Here is a 19224-nt window from a genome sequence, read left to right as displayed (position 1 = left end):
GTAATGTCAACTACCGTGATGAGAGTAGCCCAAGGAAATAATTATCTCTGCTGTTGAGATTTGCAAAACTGAAAAGCATCTCCTGACTGTGAAATTAGGATCATGCATCCTTTGGTCACAAACCTCCACCTGTGAGAAAGTGCCCACCAGTCTGGGATCACCCATTTCCTATATAAACTGTCCCTAAACTAGCCTCCCCACAAGAGAGAAGCGAGAGCTCTCAGGGCTGTGGACAAGAGTCCTATCTTCTTGATTAGCTGGTTTTTCAGTCAACTTACTTTCTTCCATACCTTGCCTCTCAACTTAGTAACTACAATGCAGGGAGCAGCCAAAGAGGTCCAGGGCCTGGGGTTCAGTAGTCACACATACTGGGTACAGAACTGGTGAAGGCCACTGCCAGCATGCAATTCTGGCATGTTTGTCCCCTAAACCCCTGTCCACTTCCTCCTGCCCTCTGCCTCAACTGTTATTCTCAAAACAGGGCTTTAAGGTTGGGGTTGTGGCTCAGTGGTAGAGTGCTTGCCTAGCACATGAGGCACTGGGTTTTATCCTCAGCACCACATAAAAAGATATAAAGGTATTATATCCATCTACAACAAAACAAAACAGGCTTTATCCCTAGCCCTGACCTTCCTCTCTCATTATCTTGCTTGAATAGTGGTTTGGGGCTTCCTAGGAAGCTGTGGTCAGGGAAGTGACCAGAAAGTTCTGTTCTTGGTCCTTCAATGCCTGCAGCTAGGAAGATACTGTAGTGAATGTTCACTTGACAGCTGACTCAGTAACATTTATATGTTCAAAGTGTTTTCTGTAAACAAAGGGCTTAGCTAGGTGCCTTGGGAATACAAAGATGTAAAACAGGCCCACAGCACTACCTACCTTTAAAGTATGTTCTGTCCTCTTCTCTGCCCACAGCAGTACCCCCAGGACCGCCCGGCCCTTGTCAGATGTTATTGGGCCCAAACCCTTTCCCAACTCCGGCCTGAGATACTCTCACCTTTTAAGTCCTCATTCCCACCACACCCCTGCCCAGTGGTTGCTACATGCCTCACCTACTGTGGGGCTGTGGGTGGTGGTGGTGGTGGTCACATATTACCGGCCCACAGGGAATGTAAATGAATGAATTTCAGAAAAAACACTCTACACTGTTCCCCTCATAAGGAAGAGGATGCCTCCTGTTACTGAGCAGGAGGTTGCAGGGAGTGGGGGATGGCTCAATTGTACCCAGTTACTTGGGAAGGTAGGCAGGCACTGCTTCTAATAAGACATCATTAAACCACCTGCTTTTTATTAAATGCTATTGATAATTTATTCAAATTAGAAAACAAAGACAGAGGGTCATAAGAGAGCTGTGCTGAGCACAGAGGTGGCCCAGGTCCCCTCCAGCACTGTGTGTCTATCATTGACCCCACTGAGCATCGCCATTGACTACTTAGGCCTGTCAGAAAGTTTCCATTTCTGCAGCCTCAGAGGTGATGAGGAGCAAGCCCAGGACCAGCAGCCCTGGCAAACAGTTCATTCAGCCCCCTCCCTTCACTCCAGAGCTCTCCCTCCTGACTGGGAGGTCAGGATGGCCTCTGCAGCCTGGAACAGGGATGCAGTTGGTCAGTCTGGATCGGCGGGGATCAGTCTGAGGCAAGGAGTCAGGGAGAGGTGCTGAGGGCAAAATCTCCTTCAGGAAACTGGTGTCGGAGCTCCAGGAGGTGATCCCTTGCTGGATGGTCAGTGGCCCAGATGTTTCAAGGAAGCCTGTAGGGACTTCCTCAGGAAGGTGGTGTTGGACTCTAGGACCATGGCCAGGTCCAGCTTCTGGGCCTCAGTGATCTGGGGAGGAGGAAGACTCTAGCGACTGGTCCTTCCCCTCACCTCTCTACCCCAGGGGCCCTGTTTAGGAAGGAGAGAGAAAGCCAGGACAAAGGACCAGAGGAGGAAGAGCAGGAGGCTCCTGAGCGACCACACCTTATTATTTCACCATGGTTAGCCAGCCATGGATCCAGGTAGGTCTGGAATCAAATACTAGTTGCGCGACTTACTAATAAGTTAAATTAACAGCATTAGGCAAGTGTTGGGGGCTTACATGCGGCAGACCTGCACACATTCCTCCGTAGTCCTCACAGCCCTCCCTTTTACAGATGAGGAAACAGGTTCAAGACTCCACTGTGCCCGCCACCTTCCTTTGAGACCACACATTCATTCTCTTTTCTGACCTGCTGGTGCAAGTCCTGACAACTCCCAGGCCCTGCATCTTCCCTCTCCAATCCCCACTCCTCAAGAAAACCAGGGGCTTCTTTATAATGCAAATGTGACCAAATAACTCTCCCTTAGAAGACTCCTGAAGCCCCACATGGGGCATTCCTCTTCCGTGAGCTACAGAGGGTCTGGAAACCCCCTGAAATTGTGCAGCAGAGACATGCTCATATTTTCACTTTTCTGGGAGGATCTATAGCAAATTTCATGAAATTAACAAATAGGTCTGTGATCTCCAAGAAAAAGGTAAAATGCCAACAGCCAAGAACTAAAGCCCAGTCCCTGACTTACTGCGCCCCCTATAAAATGCTGCCAGTCCTGGCAATGTGACCTTGCGTAAATGACTTTAATCTGAGTCTCCATTTCCTCATCTATAAAATGGAGCTCAGGCACCATGGCATGTGCCTGTAGCTAGATTTGCCACTTGTGTTGATAAATCATAGTAACCACAATGCAGTCCCTCCCCTTGAGATGACCCTGTCCTCCAATCTCAGGCTAGTGAACAGGAAAGACATGATAAATAGTTAACTGTAATATCTGGCTCAAAGAGGTGTTAGCTGGATGAATAAACCCCTAAGCAGTCCCATTTCTCAGTTCTGGACTTGAACTTGTGTTTCCCTGGCAAGTGTTTTATTCCTTCGAAATCTGTATACCCTCATGGCAGACCCAGAGCAGCCTGGCCAGTAGGACCACCCCCTGCGGCCCTATCAACACTCACATGAGCCTGGTACTTGGTCATCACTGTCAGCACGAGCTTGGCATAGGCCAGGGAGGTGGTGGCTGTCAGCCCCTCTTTACAGAGCTTCTCCATCAAGACACTGAACTTCTCTGGGGTCATCTCTACCTGCACACATTAAGAGATGGAGCAAATCACAAGAAAGGCCTGCGCTCTTCACTCAGCCTCTCCTGGACTCAATTCCTAACTCCACTATTTCCTCACGAGGTGACCCTGGGCAAGTAGCTTAACCAAATGCTATAGTTTGGGTCTGGAATGTCCCTTAAAGGCCCACGTGCTGAAGGCTTGGTCCCCAGGGTGGCACTACTGGAAGGTGGTGGAGCCTTAGGAGGTGGATCCTAGCAAAAGGAAGCTCCGTCACTTGTGGTGGGCCATGGAAAGGAACACTGGGACCCCTGCCCCTCCTCTCTGTCTCTTTCTGTTTCCTGGTCACCGTGAGGTGAGCAACCTCCTCTGCCACATGCTCCTGCAGCCAAGATCTATTGCCTCACTATATACTCAAAAGCAACTGGGCCAACTATGGACTGAAGCTTCAGAAACCATGAGCCAAAATAAACCTTTCCTCCTTGTAAGCTGCTTATCTCAGACATTTTGTCACAGTGATGGAGAACTAAGCTTCAGTTTCCACATCTGTAACATGGGGCTCAAAATATCTAACTCTGAAGATTGTGAGAAAGATAAATGAAATAATGCACACAGGATCTGAGACAGGTCTCAGAAAATGGTAGCCACTGTTGCAAAACACCAAGGTGAAACCAAGGATACACAGTCTGCCTTGTGGCTGAAGATATAAAGGAGTGAAAGATCCCAAGGGACACTGCAGCGATTCATAATAATTTAATCAATACTATGCATCAGGAACGGTTCTGAGCACTTTATACCAATTACCCCATTGAAACTTTATTCCAGTCTCATAACTCTCCTTTCTTGGGTCTGGGGTTGTGGCTCACCTAGGGCATGTGAGGCCCTGGGTTCGATCCTCAGCACCAAATAAATAAATAAATAACTCTCCTTTCTTAAAAGAGGAAACTGAAGCATAAAGAAATGTCAGCTTTCCAGGCACAGTGGCATATGCCTGTAATACCAGTGACTTAGGAGGTTGAGGCAGGAGGATTGCAAGTTTGAAGCCAACCTCAGCAACTTAGTGAGGCCCTTTGCAACTTAATGAGACCCTGCCTCAAAAATAAAAAAGGCTGGGGATTTGGCTCAGTGGTTAAGTACTCCTAAGTTAAATCCCCAGTACCAGAAATAAGAAAGAAAATTTATGAACATTAGAATCTATTACCTATTCAAAACTTAAGTTTACACATACATATCAAAAAATCCTGGGGCTGGGGTTGTGGCTCAGATGTAGAGTTCTCACCTGGCACGTGCAAGGTGCTGGGTTTGATCCTCAGCACCACATAAAAATAAATAAATACATAAAAAAAATATTTAAAAAAAATCCTGTCCTAGAGCCCCAAACTTATTAGAGGTAGAGCTAGATAGACCACATGGTCAGCTCTGCTCCCAACCTTGCGAGCTGCAGGGCTCTCCCCGTCATGGGGCACCACGCCGTAGGGTGATCGTCCTGCTTACCTCTCATCACTGAAAAGACCCAGAAACCCAGGATCCCTCCATCCCCCACAGCACTGCAGCATTTCTCTGCCCACTTGCCTCCAAGGCGGCCTGCTCACCTGCCGCTCCAAGAGTGACTGCAACACCAGGAAAGTCTCCTCCCTCCAGGACAGCTCTAAGATCTGCCTGTGGAGAAGTGTTCCTGGTGAGAAAGGCCCAACTGCCCATCAAACCTGGGTTTTTACTGCTCTTGTTCTGGGGCCAGCCAAGATCCCTGCCAACAAAGTAGTCAGAGCCCTGTGACATGGGCAACAGCCCCAGCAGCCTCTGCTGCAGAGCCCGTACATGCACGAGGAAGGTCACAACCCAAGACCCCCAGGAGTTGACGGTGAAGGATACAGTAGTGTGATGGTGAGAGGAGTTATGGTTTGCATCTGAGGTGTCCCCCAAAGCTCCGGTTAATGCAGGAGGTAAATGATTGGATTACCATAGTTGTGACCTAATCAATCCATCCTAATTTGAATGGACGAAGTGGGTAGTAACTCTAGGCAGGTGGGGTGTGCCTTTGGGGTTATTCGTCTGTGGCGCCTCCATCTCTCTCACTCTCTGCTTCCCAGTAGCCATAAGCTGAGCAGCTCTTCTCCATCATGATGCTCTGCTTCACCTTGGGCACTGAGCAAGGGAGTCGGCTGAGCATGGAGTAAACCTCTGAAACCATGAGCCAAAAAAACTTTTTCCTCCTCCAAGTTGGACTTGTTGAGTATTTTGGCCACAGCAACAAAAATCTGGTTAATATAATATAGTTTCCTACTAAAAAATAACCAGGAGTCAAGAGTGCATTTTGAGAACCAAAGGTGAAGGAAACTCAAAGAGGAGGAAGGTGACGCTGTGGGATGACACAATAGGCCTCCTGGAGCAGGTGGCCTTCCCTGCAAAGCTCCACCCACGCCATGGCCACTCCAGCTGCGCTTCCTGTTCCACTGTGCGGCCCTCCCCTCATTTCAAAATGCAGCACGTCACAGTGGAGACTTGTGGCTTCCTGAGCGGGCAGGCTTGGTTCATCCCACTTGCTGGCTGGGCGACCTTTTAGCCAAATGCCTTAACCTCTCTAAGCATTTTTTCCAGCTCTCAGGTGGCAGCACTCCTGCCTCACAGGACTGAATGAAGTATATGAGACTCTAAAGCACAGAGAAAATGTCCAGTGAGTGGCAGCTGCTATTATTTTTGAGGCAGTCCTCTCCTAATTAGCATTTTATATTTCACAACTGTGTCCAATGAGGTCCGTCTTATTCATTATTTCATGTCTGTATCAATTTTAATACCTCAATTTAACACTATTTTAATATCAATTTTGAGCACTTATTAGATGCCAAATACTGTGCTGAATTCATTACATGCATCATCACATTTGATATCTAGAAAAGTCCTATGAAATGAATATCACCCCCATTTTTCATATGTGAGGAAATGAAAGATCATAGAGATGGAGTAACGAGTTTGAGTTCATGTATCTAAATAAAAATGATATTGACTGCAGAGCCATGCTCTTAACCACCACGCCATGTTCCAGCTAGGCCATGAAGCACTCCAGAGCAGGGACCTGCCTCTTATCTGCATTCCCAGGGCACTTGGCATGGAGCTAGCCCCACACCCCACAGAGGCCACTGTGGGGAGAACAGCAACCCTGGGCTCGGGAAGTGCATGGGAAAGTGAATGGAATGGCAATGTGCACGGGCCCATTGGTGGAAGGCATGAGGCAGGTTCAAGCTGGAGTGACAGGGGCACCAGCTACACCACATCCTGTCTTTGAGGACCAGGGTCTGGTGCCCAGCCGGCTGCCACCTGGAACAGGCCTGGCCTGAGGGAAAGATGGAAGTGGAGGCAACATGGAGTCCTGCACACTTACCCCAGCATTAGGCCCTGTGTGTCCGGCTCCAGGGACTCGTCCTTCATTAGGCCACACAGTAACTCTGTTTGAGCTGGACCTGGGCCAGGGAGAGCAAAGGGGAGGAGGTGGGCCTGGGGGGAACAGGATGCCTGTCACCGCCAGGGAAGCAACAGGTGTTTTGACCCACAGAACACTCAACTCCTACCAGCAAAGGGTGCTGGGCACAGAGGGCAGAGGTACCAGGTCTGGGGATGGTTCTAGAATTACCTATGCCTGGGGCCTGGAGAAGGGGGATAAGGAGGGCGCTGCAGACGGGGTAGGTGTACTTGGCACAGAATGAAGTCAGGGCCGTCCTGAGCAGCCGGGAAGCAGAGGAAGTCAGGGAGAGGATCTGCAGCCAACAGGGAGGAAACAGTAACTCATTTCTCTTCCTTCAGTAAATGTTTATCTGAGATATATTTCAGATAGTGATACATGTTGTACAGGGAAAAATTACAAGATCTTTTATCTAGGGCTCAGGGGACCTATTCAGTGGAAAGACACATAGCTTCCCTCCCCAACCCCCAAATCCCCTCAATCAGCTTCTGAAAGAATTCTGAGGCCCTAGAAGGAAGTTAGATGCCAGGAGACCCACGCCCAGCCTGTTGAGCAGGGCCCTAAGCTGCCCAGCAAGACCAGGTGCCTGCATGGCCAGGAACACCCTCTCCCATGCAATCCTCTTCCAAGGGCTCAGACATTCTCCCCATTGTCCTGGGGGCTACCAGTGAACCTACCCGTTCAAGAAAGAGGCTCCTGGTCAGCACAGTGGCACTGCTGAAGCTGAGGTCTGGGGACAGGGCCAGCAGCCAGGTGCAGAGCTGCAGGAGGCCTGCTGCTGAGAGCTGGGGGAGCTGCAGCTGGACACACAGCAGCTCCATCTGCCCAAGGACAAGGGACACACAGGAATGCTCAGTCTAACTCTGCTAGGCTGTCACAAGCCAAGTGGGCAATCAAAGAGGCAGAGCAAGGAAGCTCCAGGACAAATTAAGGGTGGGTGAACTGGCCTATGGGAAGGAATCGAGGGCTCAGAAAAGCACTCAGGGTGACTCTACCCAAGAGACAGAAGAGGGCAAGATTCCCGTAGGAGGTAAGGAAACAAAAGTTAAAGAGGAAAAAGGTGGGGGGAGTGGCCATAAACTCAGGGACAAACAGTCTTTCTGGCCTCACCTGGCTGGAACTACACTCATGGAAAAGTTGCAGCTCACTTGGTGGGGCAGCCTCCAACCGCTCCTTTCCCTGGGGAGGTAAATCCCGTCAGGGCTGGCAGAGCCCTTGGTGACAATTCACTGAGGCCACCCCTTCAATTGGTGATGGCCCGTCTATTCTCGGGCCAAGACGAGCCTCAGCAGTGACCGTCCTCAGACCTTCCCTCCAACCCCACCCCCCACCAGCCTGATCCTCAATGTGCTGGGGCTTCCCAGGGCATGGCTGAGGTCTGGGCAGAGGTGGAAGAAGGGCTACGGTGAGTAGGGTAGGGTCAATCACCTCCCTGAAGGTCTTCAGCAGCTGCTGCAGCCTGGGCACCTGGTCCTGCAGAGGAGAGTTCAGTCACTACCCAGCCCAGCTCCCTGCCCCTGGTCAGCGGGGCACTGTAGTGTATGCCCATAATCCCAGCAACTCAAGAGGCTGAGGCAGGATTGCAAGTCTGAGGTCAGCCTGAGCAATTCAGTGAGACCATCAGTAACTTAGCAAGACTCTGTTCTCAAAACAAAAAATAAAAAAGGACTGGGAATGTAATTCAGTGGTAAAGCAGCCCTGGGGTCAATCACTGGTACTGGCGTCAGGGGGAGCCTGTTAAGTGGGAGCTAGTGGACAAAGATGAGTCAAGAGAGCTAAGAACATGAAGCCTCTATCTTGCAAAGTTCTAAGAATCCAAACCAGATAAGGTCCATGTAAAATCCAGTTGTCCAGACTTATTTTCTCTCCATCCAACACTAATGAAGTAAACCCGGTCCTGGCTGGTAGGGCAGATATGATTCCCCTTAACCCCTAGGATTGGTGACAGGGTGGCCCCAGAGTCTCTTGCCTTGCCTGGCACCCTTTAACAACTCCATGTTACAGATGGTTAGAAGTGTTTCCCACCTCTATAACTCCCTCCTTAACCCTCTCCATAAGGCTGGGCAGGGGGGACTCCTTCCTCGCAGGCCTCCATCCCCCTGCTCCATGGATCCCAGTTGTGAAACAGCGTCCCAACCAGCATGGATAAACCCTGCCTCCCCACCACAGTACCTGGACAGCTTTGGGCAACTTCATGCTTGTAGCAAGACCCTTGGCTTCCTCCAGACTCAGGCCAGTCTCACTGGTCTCAGCTCCCACATCCAGCTGGTTCTTAGTAGTTGATGTGGCTCCTCCATCACCCAGGGATTCCAATGACTCGTGTTCAAGACTCTCATCCTTGTGATCTTCTTCCCCCTCCCAATCCCGGGATCTTTTGGGGGCCCTCTCCCCCTCAGGACTGGCAGGCTCTTCCTCTGGCTCCTTTCTGCGTTTCCCACGATGCTGTGAGTTCCTGTCCTCCTCCTCCTCCTGTTCCCCTTCAGGGTCTGCAGCCTGGGGCAATTTCAACCTCCTGCCCCCCTGGCCCAGCTGCCTACACAGGCCTTGGAGCCGTCTCTGGCACCCTTCGGACAATGGAGAGGCTCCCTCAAGAGACACTCCAATCCCCAGATCCCTTTGTAGCAATGTTCCCAGGGATCGGAGCCAGGCATCAGGAGCAGAGACTGAGTCCTGTTGGGCAATCTGCAGCAGAGAGAGGAGCCTGCTTTCAGGCAGTGACGGCCGAACAGCCATCAGCAGGGACATCAGGTTCCTCCTGCATAATGTGGGCAATCGCAGCAACAGTGGTTTCCTGGGTAGCAGAGGGAGAGCAAGCAGTCAGTGTCTTGCTGGAGGAAGCTCAGGGCAGATTAGGGCAGGCTGGGGGCACAATAGCAGAGGACAGATGGGAGACAGACAGCAGCACCTGCAAGAGTTGGTGTGGATGGAGAGAGGACAGCATGAGTCATTGGCAAGTGTTCACTGAGCATCTACTATACACCAGGCCCTGATCTTAACCTCTTGGATATCTCCTATTTCAACTAAGAAATTAATGTTGGAACTTATTCTGTAAGATTTATGCTTCTGGGCTGGGGTTGTAGCTCAGTAGTAGAGTGCTTGCCTAGCATGTGTGAGGTACTGGGTTTGATTCTCAGCACCGCATATAAATAAGTAAAATAAAGGTCCATTGACAACTAAAACAATAACAACAAAAAAAGATTCATGCTTCTTCTTGTTGCTGCTGTTGTTCTGTGGTGCTAGGGATGGAACCCAGGGCCTCATGCATGCCAGGCAAGTGCTCTACCACTGAGCCACATACCCAGCCCCAGGTTTGTTTTGTATAACAAAGAAAAAAGTCTATTTCCATATTTTAGGTCAAAACAATACTCCAAAACAACACTCCAGGATGCTGTGTAAGCTGTCCTGAAGCCCCACCTGGCAATCCCCTGGAACTGTCAGGGTTACTCATCCCACTATCTCCCTTGTTCCTGTCACAAAACTGTGAATTACTGAAAACCAAAGGCAGAGTCTCCTTCCTCTGGGTACCAGTATTGCCTAGGTGAACATTTATTGAATGAATTAACTCTCTGAGAATCAGGGTGCAGAGATAGGCAAGGGCTGCTTCAAACAGAGAAGGCTTCACAGAGGAGGTGAGACTTCAAACAGAAGGAACCATCAGATAATAATCTTCATTACAACTTTAGTTTCCAAACAGTATTCACAGAGGCAATGGGGGAGAGCAGGGTGGGAGCCTTTTCTTTTGGAACCCTGGTGTAAGGGCAGAAGGAAAACTCCTTCCTGCAAGCACCCAGCATTCTCTGATTTAAACACTATCCTCCCATGCCCTAAAGGCCCATAATGCAATGCGGCGGTCTGTAATTTTGCAGAGGCACAAATCCAGACCCTGTGTGACTTGAGGCTTGATGTGGCAAACAAGTCATGGCTGCATCTAGCCTACCCCCTATCATGCCTGAGCTGCTCCCTCTGTGCGACTTTGCAGGGCTTTATGTCATATCACACAGAGGTTCTTGGCATGAGAGGAAGGAGGGAAAAAAAAGTAAACTTTCACTTCTTTGTGGAAGATTCAATGTGGCAGGGCATAATGGCACATGCCTGTAATCCCAGCAGCTTGAGAGGCTGAGGCAGGAAGATCACAAGTTCAAGGCCACCTTCATCAACTTAGCAAGACCTTCAGCAACTTAGCAAGACCTTGCATCAAAAAATAAAAAGGGCTGGAGATAGGGGTCAGTGGTGAAGAGCCCCCGGATTGAATCCCTGGTGCCAAAAAAAGGGAAAGAGAGAACTACAGGAAAGAGAGAGAGAGAGAGAGAGAGAGAGAGAGAGAGAGAGAGAGAAGATGGTTAATTTATGCCAGGATTATTCTTGGGAGTAGAGAGATATGGAAGACCCTACTCCAAGGGTCTGTGGTGCCAAGGGATCCATGGCATCTTGTTTAGTGCCATGAGCCCCTTCTCTGAATGAGGGTTAAATACTTTAAACAAAATACCTAGGATTACAAAGGAAATTAAGTGTATTGAAATACAGTTCTATCCATGGGCCCTAGGTTAAGCCTCTTGCCCTCCCTTACTGTATCCATTAAAAAGGCAGAGAACTGGACAAACATTACTATACTTTTCAATTTAGGGATTCAGACAAGTTATCCTAACCCATCTCTTCCATGAAATTCAGCACATCTGTTATCCCAAAAACTGCAGAGGCTGAGGCAGGAGGATTCCAAGTCCTAGGCCAGACTCAGCAACTAAATGAGACCTTGTTTCAAATTTAAAAAAATAAAAACCAAGAAGGGTTAGGGATATAGCTCAGAGGTAGAGCACCACTGGGTCCAATCTCTAGTATTACAAAAGAAAAAAAAAGTTCAAAAAGTATGGGAAGGCTATATAGAACTTCTACCTATTTATCTAAAACACAAAAAATTACACAGCACAAAAATTTAACATATAGTTTGCTCTCCGTATACCAGTTTCCAGGCCAACTTTGGGGAACCTGGCCCAAGAAGGGAGGAAGACCTGTACCACTGGAGCTGAAGATGGGTTGGCACCTCACTCTGCATTTTCCGTGTGTTTGAGTTAACTATGCTACTTAAGTGCAGTTAAGATCTGTATTACCTTTTTTTAAACATGAATCTTCACACAATGGACAGGTGGCTTAAAAGGATAGGATGCCTGCAAAGAAACTAAAGACCAAGAATGAGGCCAGTAAAGGGAGCACAATCAAATAAGAAAACGGCCATGCAACAATAGAAACTCCTAGTAGGAATTCCTTGTCAGCCATGAAAAGAGGGTATGAAAAAGTCCAAAATCATTCAAAAAACTGGAAATTATCAAGAACACCAAAATATAGATTTGTAGTTACTATTCTCAAAGAAAATGTTCTTTCTTGCCTGAAAGTGTATATCACTTTGAAAAAAACGAGTAGAAAGCCACCAAAATTAGCAGATGTTTATCCCATCACTTATCACATCTGTTTTAAATAACTATTTCTGCCTGTAATCCCAGCTACTCGGAGGCTGAGGCAGTAGGATCACAAGTTCGAGGCCTGCCCCGGCAACTTAATGAGACCCTGTCTCAAACAACATAAACAAACAAAAAAAGAAAGAAAGAAGAACTGAGAATGTAGCTCAGGGGCTAAACGCTGGTGAATTCAATCCCCAGTAGAATACATTTTTTTAAAAAAACTCTATTTCAGTTTATTTTATAAGGTACATAGGTTAACAATTGTGTGCACTTCATACGTAAGTTTATCTATAGTGAAGGTGTACATTCTATTTTTCTTAGAAATGAAAGTATACAATCAAAATCTATTTAACTCTACTTATACTCATTTATATACGTCCAACAGAAGGGGTGTCTTAGTATCCACAGTGTCCAGCACTGCCAGGCACACAGTAGGTGCCCAGTGAGGAGTGTCACTCCTCCCAGGCTGCGCGGTAGCGCGCCCCTCGCGGTGGGCAGTGATTTAACCTCTGAGCTCAGTCCCCTCCTCAGTAACAGAGAGGAAGCGACCGTCGGACCTCTGGTGACTGCAGCGGGGCAGTAAGCCGAGGACTTACAGCTCCAGGCGGGCGTCGGGTCCCCAAAGGACTGGCTCCTCTTGGCACAGAGCCTCCAGGAAGCGGCCCCAGTCGAAGGGCTCCCCACCGCGGCGACCCAGCGTCCACAGCACCCCGAGGCCGCGCCGCGCCCCCTCCGGCCCAGCCTGCAGTGCCTGCAGCAGGAGGCGGGCGGGTGCTTCCAAGGACGCCCAAGGTGCGGATCCTTCATCCCCAGTCCCAAGGGTCGCCATCCCGGGCGCAGGTGCCGCGCCACTCTACTCCCCCGCCCTAATTAAGGCCTCAGCTTCGAGGCTGGCCCAGACTTGACAGCGCCTCCTCCAGCGCGGGACGCTACACAGACAGCGTCTCAAACCCGAGCTGTTCCCCCGCTGAGTAGCGGGGAGACGAGGCGGGGCCAGGGTGGGAGGCGGGGCGCGAGTGCGGACAGGAAGAGGCGGGTCCACAAATTGCCAGGCCGGAGAGTAGGTGTGGCGCCAATGACGGGGCGTGTCCGCGGGCGGGGCGGGGCCAGAACGGGCGGTTGGCTTGTGGGCGGAGCGCGTCAGAGCGGGATCTTAATGGGGCGGGGCTTAGTGGAGGGGCGGATCCTAAGCATCTTCCTCAGTCACCCGCAGAAGCGGTGGGGCAGAATAAAGGCCCGAAGGGCTGGGGCTGTAGTTCAGGGGTAGAGTGCTTACCTGGCTGTGCTAGCACCTGGGGTGGACTCTCCAGTACCGCAAAAAGAAAAAAGGAAATTTATGGTATTTACTCTGCCATTTAATTTCAACCAAGTCAAATGCTGCCCCATTTGGTGTTTCAGTCATCTACAATTATTTTGTGAATCTTTCAAAGACCAAGTAGCAGTCTTGCCCTGATTGTCTATAGGTGCCAGGAGTGGTGCCACCTTCCACTTAGAGGATACAAGAGATCACTGAACTCTAGGAGTAGGAAGAGCCAGCCCTCAGTGGCCCATAAATCTCCACTTTGGGAGCCAACTTGTACTATCCATCCCCCCAGCTCTGGTGCCACACAGATCCATTCATTCAGTAAGTGTTTACTAGGGGCTGGGGTTGTGGCTCAACAGAGCACTCGCCTAGCACATGCCAGGCGCTGGGTTCCATCCTCAGCACCACATAAAAATAAAGGTATTGTTTCCCAACTAAAACAAAATACTAAAAAAAAAAAAAAAAAAAAATGTTTACTGAGCACCTAGGAACTGGGAATACAGGGGACCAAACACAGGTCATTGCCTTCATCACTGACATACAAGTGAAGAGAAAAAGCTAAATAAGTAAGCAATAGAATGTTTGTGATATAGAACTTTCAAGAAGCCAGATGCAGTGGTGTGCACCTATAATCCCCGTGACTCTGGGAGGTGAGACAGGAGGAGATGGCAAGTTCAAAGCCAGCCACAATAATTTAGAAAGACCATCTCAAAATAAAAAATAAAAGAACTGGAGGTGTAGCTCACTGGTAGAACACCACAGGTTCAATCCCCAGTACTAGAGGGGTGGGGGACAGCACAGAAGGGAATCAGGGTGAGGTACTTTTAAATAGGGTAATCAAGATGTGGGTCAGGCCATGAAGAACCAGGAACGCCTGCCAGCCTCAATTATAATCTCACTCCCTACTCTACAGCTCCCGCACCAAGATCTGCATCTAACCAACTGGAAGGAAAATGGGGGGAAATTCTAAACACAGTTCAAGGGCCCTGGGAGATCCGGAGATCCTTTCAAAGGCTTTGTAAGGTCATAACAGTTTCATGATGTTATTTGCCTTTCTCATTTGCTTCCTCTTATGTGTGTACAGCAGAGACTTCCAGAAGCTAAGTGACAGGTGAAAGTATAACAGATTGAATGAAAGAGTAACCCTACTCCCCTTGGGGGTGGGGCTGGGCTATAAGCAGATCATTCTTCAGATGCACAGTGACAGCTTAGGTACATTTTATTAGTTTTCTTCTAAAATCCTACAAAAAAGCAAAGTTAAAAGCCAAGACACTGGCAAGCAGGTGAGAATCCTTTCTCACCCCAGAAGCCATCCTCCATTCCTGTGTCCCCCAGTTGTGTCACTGCTGTAGTTCACAGGGGTAAAGGGTTGGCTACTTTTGCCTACCACTAAACCCCACAGGGGAAAGAACCACCAGCCCTTCCCCTCGTCCCATCTCCTCCAGCCGATCCTGGTGCAGCAGGCCATAGAGAACTGTTGAGACCTAGCAGGAGTTCTGAACCTCAGAGAGCCAGAGCCAGGGCACAATCTGTGAAGAACATATCCTCTTCTGGCTTGGTGGCCCCTTAAGAACAGTGCTGGGCCCAGTACCTGGAACTAGAGAGAAAAATTATTGAAAACCCATCAGCTTCAACCTCGATTGTCCTGGAAACAGGGAGCTCAAGGCTCACGTGTGAGCTGGGCAGGTTGGACACAGCACAGTGGTGTAAGCACAGGCACCATCCACACCACAGACATCACACAGAGGTTTACAGTTGCCATGGACATTAATTATACACCATGACCAGGAGCCTCCCTGATCCCATGTCCCTACTGTTATCACCTTACTCCCAGAGACCAGTTGAACACTGTCAGGCCAAGGAGGACCAGAGACCGGGGTCTTAGCTGGAAGCTGGTGCAGGTAGATGCAGTCAGATTTGAAGGGGCAGCGGCCTCTCCCCCGCATGAAGAACCGGCAGGGGATCTGGCTGTGACAAGGTAGAGGTAGATAAAGACCATCACCTCCAAGCTCTGTTGTTTCAGGAACAAGGAGCTCTCTAGACTGACACAAGGTTGGGCAGGTTTTACCCAGCACAAAAGCATCCCATCTAAGCCAGTACCGAGTACCAGTGTAGATTTTACACTTCTTCCACTCTCTTCCAGCAGGTGGCAGTGAAGTATCTTAAAGGGTACCTAATTTTCATTTTCAAGGGCTGCCCTTCAGTACCCTTGTCAACCACCCCACATTTTCAAAGAATATCAAAGCAAACAACATACATTCAGATCAATGTATTTTCCTGTCTTAAAAAAAACACATTGAAAATAGCTAGGCATCGTGGCACACATCTGTAATCCCAGCTACTCAGGAACCTTGAGACAGGAGGATCACAAGTTCAATACCTGCAACTTAGCAAGATGCTGACCAAAAAAAAAAAAAAAAAAAAAAAAAAAGGACTGAAAGGACTGGGGATGTAGCTTAGTGGTAGAATACCCTTGGGTTCAATCCCTAGTACTTCAAAATAAATAAACAAATAGACGGATAGATAAATAGAAAGAGATAGAAAATTAACCCTGGGGCTGGGGATGTGGCTCAAGCGGTAGCCCGCTCGCCTGGCATGCGAGCGGCCCGGGTTCGATCCTCAGCACCACATACAAAGAAAGATGTTGTGTTCGCCGAAAACTAAAAAATAAATATTAAAAAAAAAAAATTCCCTCTCTCTCTCTCTCTCTCTCTCCTCTCTCACTTTCTCTTTAAAAAAAAAAAAAATTAACCCTGCCCACTCCTGCTGCCATCTCAGACCCTGTTATTGAACAGACTTGCTAAAATTATAAAAACTGGTCACAGCCTTTTGGGCCACTTCTGATCTTCCAGTGTTTGAGGATCCCAGGCTGGAAGCCACCTCCTTCCTCCCCACCCCGCCTGCCTCACCTGGTCCAAGCCTTGAAATTCCTGATTAGCTGCTCCTTCTCAGGCCCTTCGCCCACCCAGAACTTGTGGGGAATCATGTAGCTGGAATGAACTCGGCACTGGGGACAGGCCCTGCATGGGATAGGTGGGGGTTGAATGGGGGGCGGGCGGTCGCAAGCCCACAGACTGGCCTCCTGGTCCATGTCTCTGTGGGCATTTCCCTCCCTCCCTGCCGGCACCTGAATGACACTGACTTGATGACATTCAGTGGAAGGTTCCGATGGTTCTTCCGCCAGGTACGGAGGCAGCCCAGGCAGTGAGCGTGGGTACAGTTGGGCAGGATGCCAAACACGCGCTCAGCTTCCGGCTTGTCCCACACTTTCTCCATACAGATGCCACACACCACATCCCGACTGTCCTGCTTTCCCTGCAACCACAGATGGGGTGAAACACTTGCCCACTCCTACCCCCCAAACAGCCCCAGAGCCTTCTCCAGTCCCCTCCCCCAGAAGGTCGGGGCATCCCCAGAAGTGCAGCAGCAGCCAGCCTCTGCCACCCCTTCCCTGCTACCTGCCACTCCTCAAGGTCCAGGCTCTGAAGTGGGGCTGTCAGCTCCGGGAAAGGGTGGGACTCTGGCTGAGACTCCTGGGAGTGGCCGAGATGCCCGCCAGCAGCTGTCGGGAAAAGCGCATCATTCACCCACAGGGTTCAGAGCTGGCCCCAAACCCTGCCCCGTGTAGTTCAGAGTCCAGTCCTAATCTTATTTTAAGACACTGGAGATCAAACCCAGGTGCACTCTACCACGGAGCTACATCCCCAGCTCTTTTTATTGTGATCTGAGTCTTTCTAAGTTGCCTAGGCTGGCCTGGGACTTCAGATCCTCCTGCTCAGCTTCACTAGTAGCTGAAAATACAGGTGTGCACCACCGCACCCAGCACTAACAATGCTTAATATTCATCGCATAATGAATAATATTGATAGCACTGGATATATGCTTTGATAATGTTTTAATTAGCTTTTTCATCGTTGCTACCAAAATACCTGATGAGAACAATACAGAGAAGGAAAAGCTTTTTTTGGTTCATCAGCCAACTCCATAGATCTGGGCTCAAGGTGAGGCAGAACATCATGGTGGAAGGGTGTGGGGAGGAAAGTATCTCAGAACATTAGAGCCAGTAAGCAGAGAAAAAGCTCTATTCACCAGGGACAAAATATAAACCCAAAGGCATATACCCCCCAGTGAACCCAGTGACCTACCTCCCCTAGTCACACCCTCTCTGTCTAGAGTTAATGCTCAGTTAATCCATATCAGTGGATTAATCCACTGATTAGGTTAAAGTTCTTATAATCTTCTCATCTCTGAAAATTCTCTCATTTTCTCACACATGAGCTTTTGAGGGACACCTCAAATCTACGGGTTAAACATTAAAATATATATTAGCTTAAAATTTGAAATTTTAAAAAGTCGCATCCCTTGATGACTCACGTGATGGAGACAGAGGTTTCCAGGAACTGCCACCAACCTCCCGCAGATCAGGCTCCATGTCCCAGTGGGGATGAGGCCAGGCCCAGTCTATGGCCATAGCAATGGAGGGCAGGTGGGTGGGCTCCGAACCCCTGTGGGTCAGTCCCAGCTGGGGCTCCAGAAGAGTGACATGTGACTCTGGATGGTGGTGGCCCCATTCTGGGGGCACGGGGGTCCTCAGGTGCTGATAGCTGTATGGGGAAGAGAGTGAGGAGACAGGGATAGCCCTCTAGGGCTCAGAGCTAGCTCAGCCTGGAGGCTGAGTAGAGGAGACTCAGGGAGGACACAGTCCACAAAAGGTGGTTCTTCCAGCATCCCTGCCCCCAGCCCCTCACACTTACCTGCATTGATCTTGGTGGAAGCAGAAGCCCCGATGGAAGTACCTGCAGACTTGGGGCACCTTTCTGTCATAAGCACGGCAGCTGGACCCCCAGTGATCAGCCCTGAGGACAAAGTTTCTAAGAAATTGCCTGAGCTGTGCCCAGCTCCATTTTAGTTCCTGCCTTTGTGATCCTTAGAGTGACCAGAGTGCACCCAAGGGCAAGGGGCTGGCAGAGAAGCTGGCAGAGGGCAGGAAAGGCAGAGATGAGTACCAAGGGGCCGGGTGGTTAGTCTTGTGGGCCTCCATCTATAATAAGGTGATGACCCTTTCTGTATGCCTTGGACCCTGCCCGAGGGGCTCATGGGAGATGTGAGAGAGAACCAAGAACACAGGGCCAGGACTTGAGACAGGGGAGTGAGGTACTTGCCTGGGCCACAAAACTTCAGGGGATGCCAAAAACACTAAGTCCCTAGAAGAAATAACACTTAAGGGCAATATTGTAAAAGAATCCACAAGGAACAAAATACCAAACTTTTGGATAAAGATCGGCTCCAACTTGGCATGACCCACCCCTTCCCTGCCCAGTCCAGGCCCAGCCACAAGACAAGTAACCCCGGATGGATGCATTTGGGGGCAAGGGCTCCCAGGAAATAAACTAGCAAGACAGGGAGTGGCTGGCGGGAAGGGGCGGGGCAGGGGCTGTACTGTGGACAGGGTGGGCAGGGAGGCCATTAAGGAGGTGCTAGCAATGGTGATCTGGTTACAACTGCTGTGTTGTTACATGATAACATACTTATAACAAGTGTCATTTTTACAGAACTGTTGAAGGCCAGGGGTATAAATGTAAAATCATGAAACAGTTACTCTTGTGCACAGATCACTATGTAGGTTTCATCATTCTCAGAGGAAATTCAAAGAATTGCCTGCCCCCATTGGACAAAGCCCCCTTTAATCCCACCCACTTATTGGCATGAACAACATTGTCAAATGCTTGTAATGTATAAAGATTAAAAACAGAAATTGAGGGTTGGTTTTATGGCTCAGTGATAGAGCGCTTGCCTAGCATGTGTGAGGCACTGGGTTTGATTCTCAGCAACACATAAATAAATGAATAAAATAAAAGGACCATCAACATCCAAAAATAATTGTGTGTGTGTGTATAAATTGAATTAAGAGTGAGCCCTCTCCTTCTAGCAATCAGTGATATTTATC

At 49.3% G+C, this 19224-nt stretch overlaps 2 protein-coding genes across 8 annotated transcripts; both read right to left on the bottom strand.

Annotated features, from left to right (window-relative positions):
• Positions 1–1101: 1101 nt before the first annotated feature.
• On the bottom strand, positions 1102–12957 carry FANCE (FA complementation group E). 7 transcript variants are annotated; one of them, XM_081296714.1, is made up of 10 exons: positions 12571–12707; positions 8694–9426; positions 7950–7994; positions 7632–7700; positions 7199–7342; positions 6693–6816; positions 6444–6522; positions 4657–4723; positions 2963–3088; positions 1102–1821 (listed from the first exon to the last, which is right to left on the bottom strand). In XM_081296714.1, the coding sequence occupies exons 2-10, from the start codon at positions 9264–9266 to the stop codon at positions 1720–1722; spliced, it is 1329 nt and encodes a 442-aa protein (XP_081152840.1). In that variant the 5' UTR covers positions 9267–9426; positions 12571–12707; the 3' UTR covers positions 1102–1719. The 7 variants fall into 7 exon arrangements, with proteins under 7 accessions (XP_081152840.1, XP_081152838.1, XP_081152837.1 ...); XM_081296709.1 differs by having other exon boundaries at positions 1112–1821; positions 8694–9312; positions 12571–12957; XM_081296710.1 differs by having other exon boundaries at positions 1756–1881; positions 8694–9312; positions 12571–12957.
• Positions 12958–14574: 1617 nt separating this feature from the next.
• Positions 14575–18101, bottom strand: LOC308649399 (E3 ubiquitin-protein ligase makorin-3-like; the record flags this gene model as incomplete). The annotated part of the gene is made up of 6 exons (XM_081294976.1): positions 14575–14874; positions 15101–15245; positions 16187–16297; positions 16420–16592; positions 16736–16839; positions 18032–18101. The coding sequence occupies 6 exons, from the start codon at positions 18099–18101 to the stop codon at positions 14575–14577; spliced, it is 903 nt and encodes a 300-aa protein (XP_081151102.1).
• Between the last annotated feature and the right edge of the window lie 1123 nt (positions 18102–19224).

Source organism: Spermophilus citellus (assembly GCF_964194105.1).
Source record: "Spermophilus citellus genome assembly, chromosome: 5".
NCBI lineage: Eukaryota > Metazoa > Chordata > Mammalia > Rodentia > Sciuridae > Spermophilus > Spermophilus citellus.
This window is presented reverse-complemented; position numbering and strand designations above follow the sequence as displayed.

Coding starts and splice junctions, on each gene's coding strand:
- FANCE (XM_081296709.1), bottom strand. CDS start 12,803: ATGGCGACCCTTGGGACTGGGGATGAAGGATCCGCACCTTGGGCGTCC. Junction 7,343..7,631: donor ATGAGTGTAGTTCCAGCCAG/GTGAGGCCAGAA, acceptor GTCCTTGGGCAG/ATGGAGCTGCTGTGTGTCCA. Junction 3,089..4,656: donor AGTCACTCTTGGAGCGGCAG/GTGAGCAGGCCG, acceptor TAATGTGTGCAG/GTAGAGATGACCCCAGAGAA.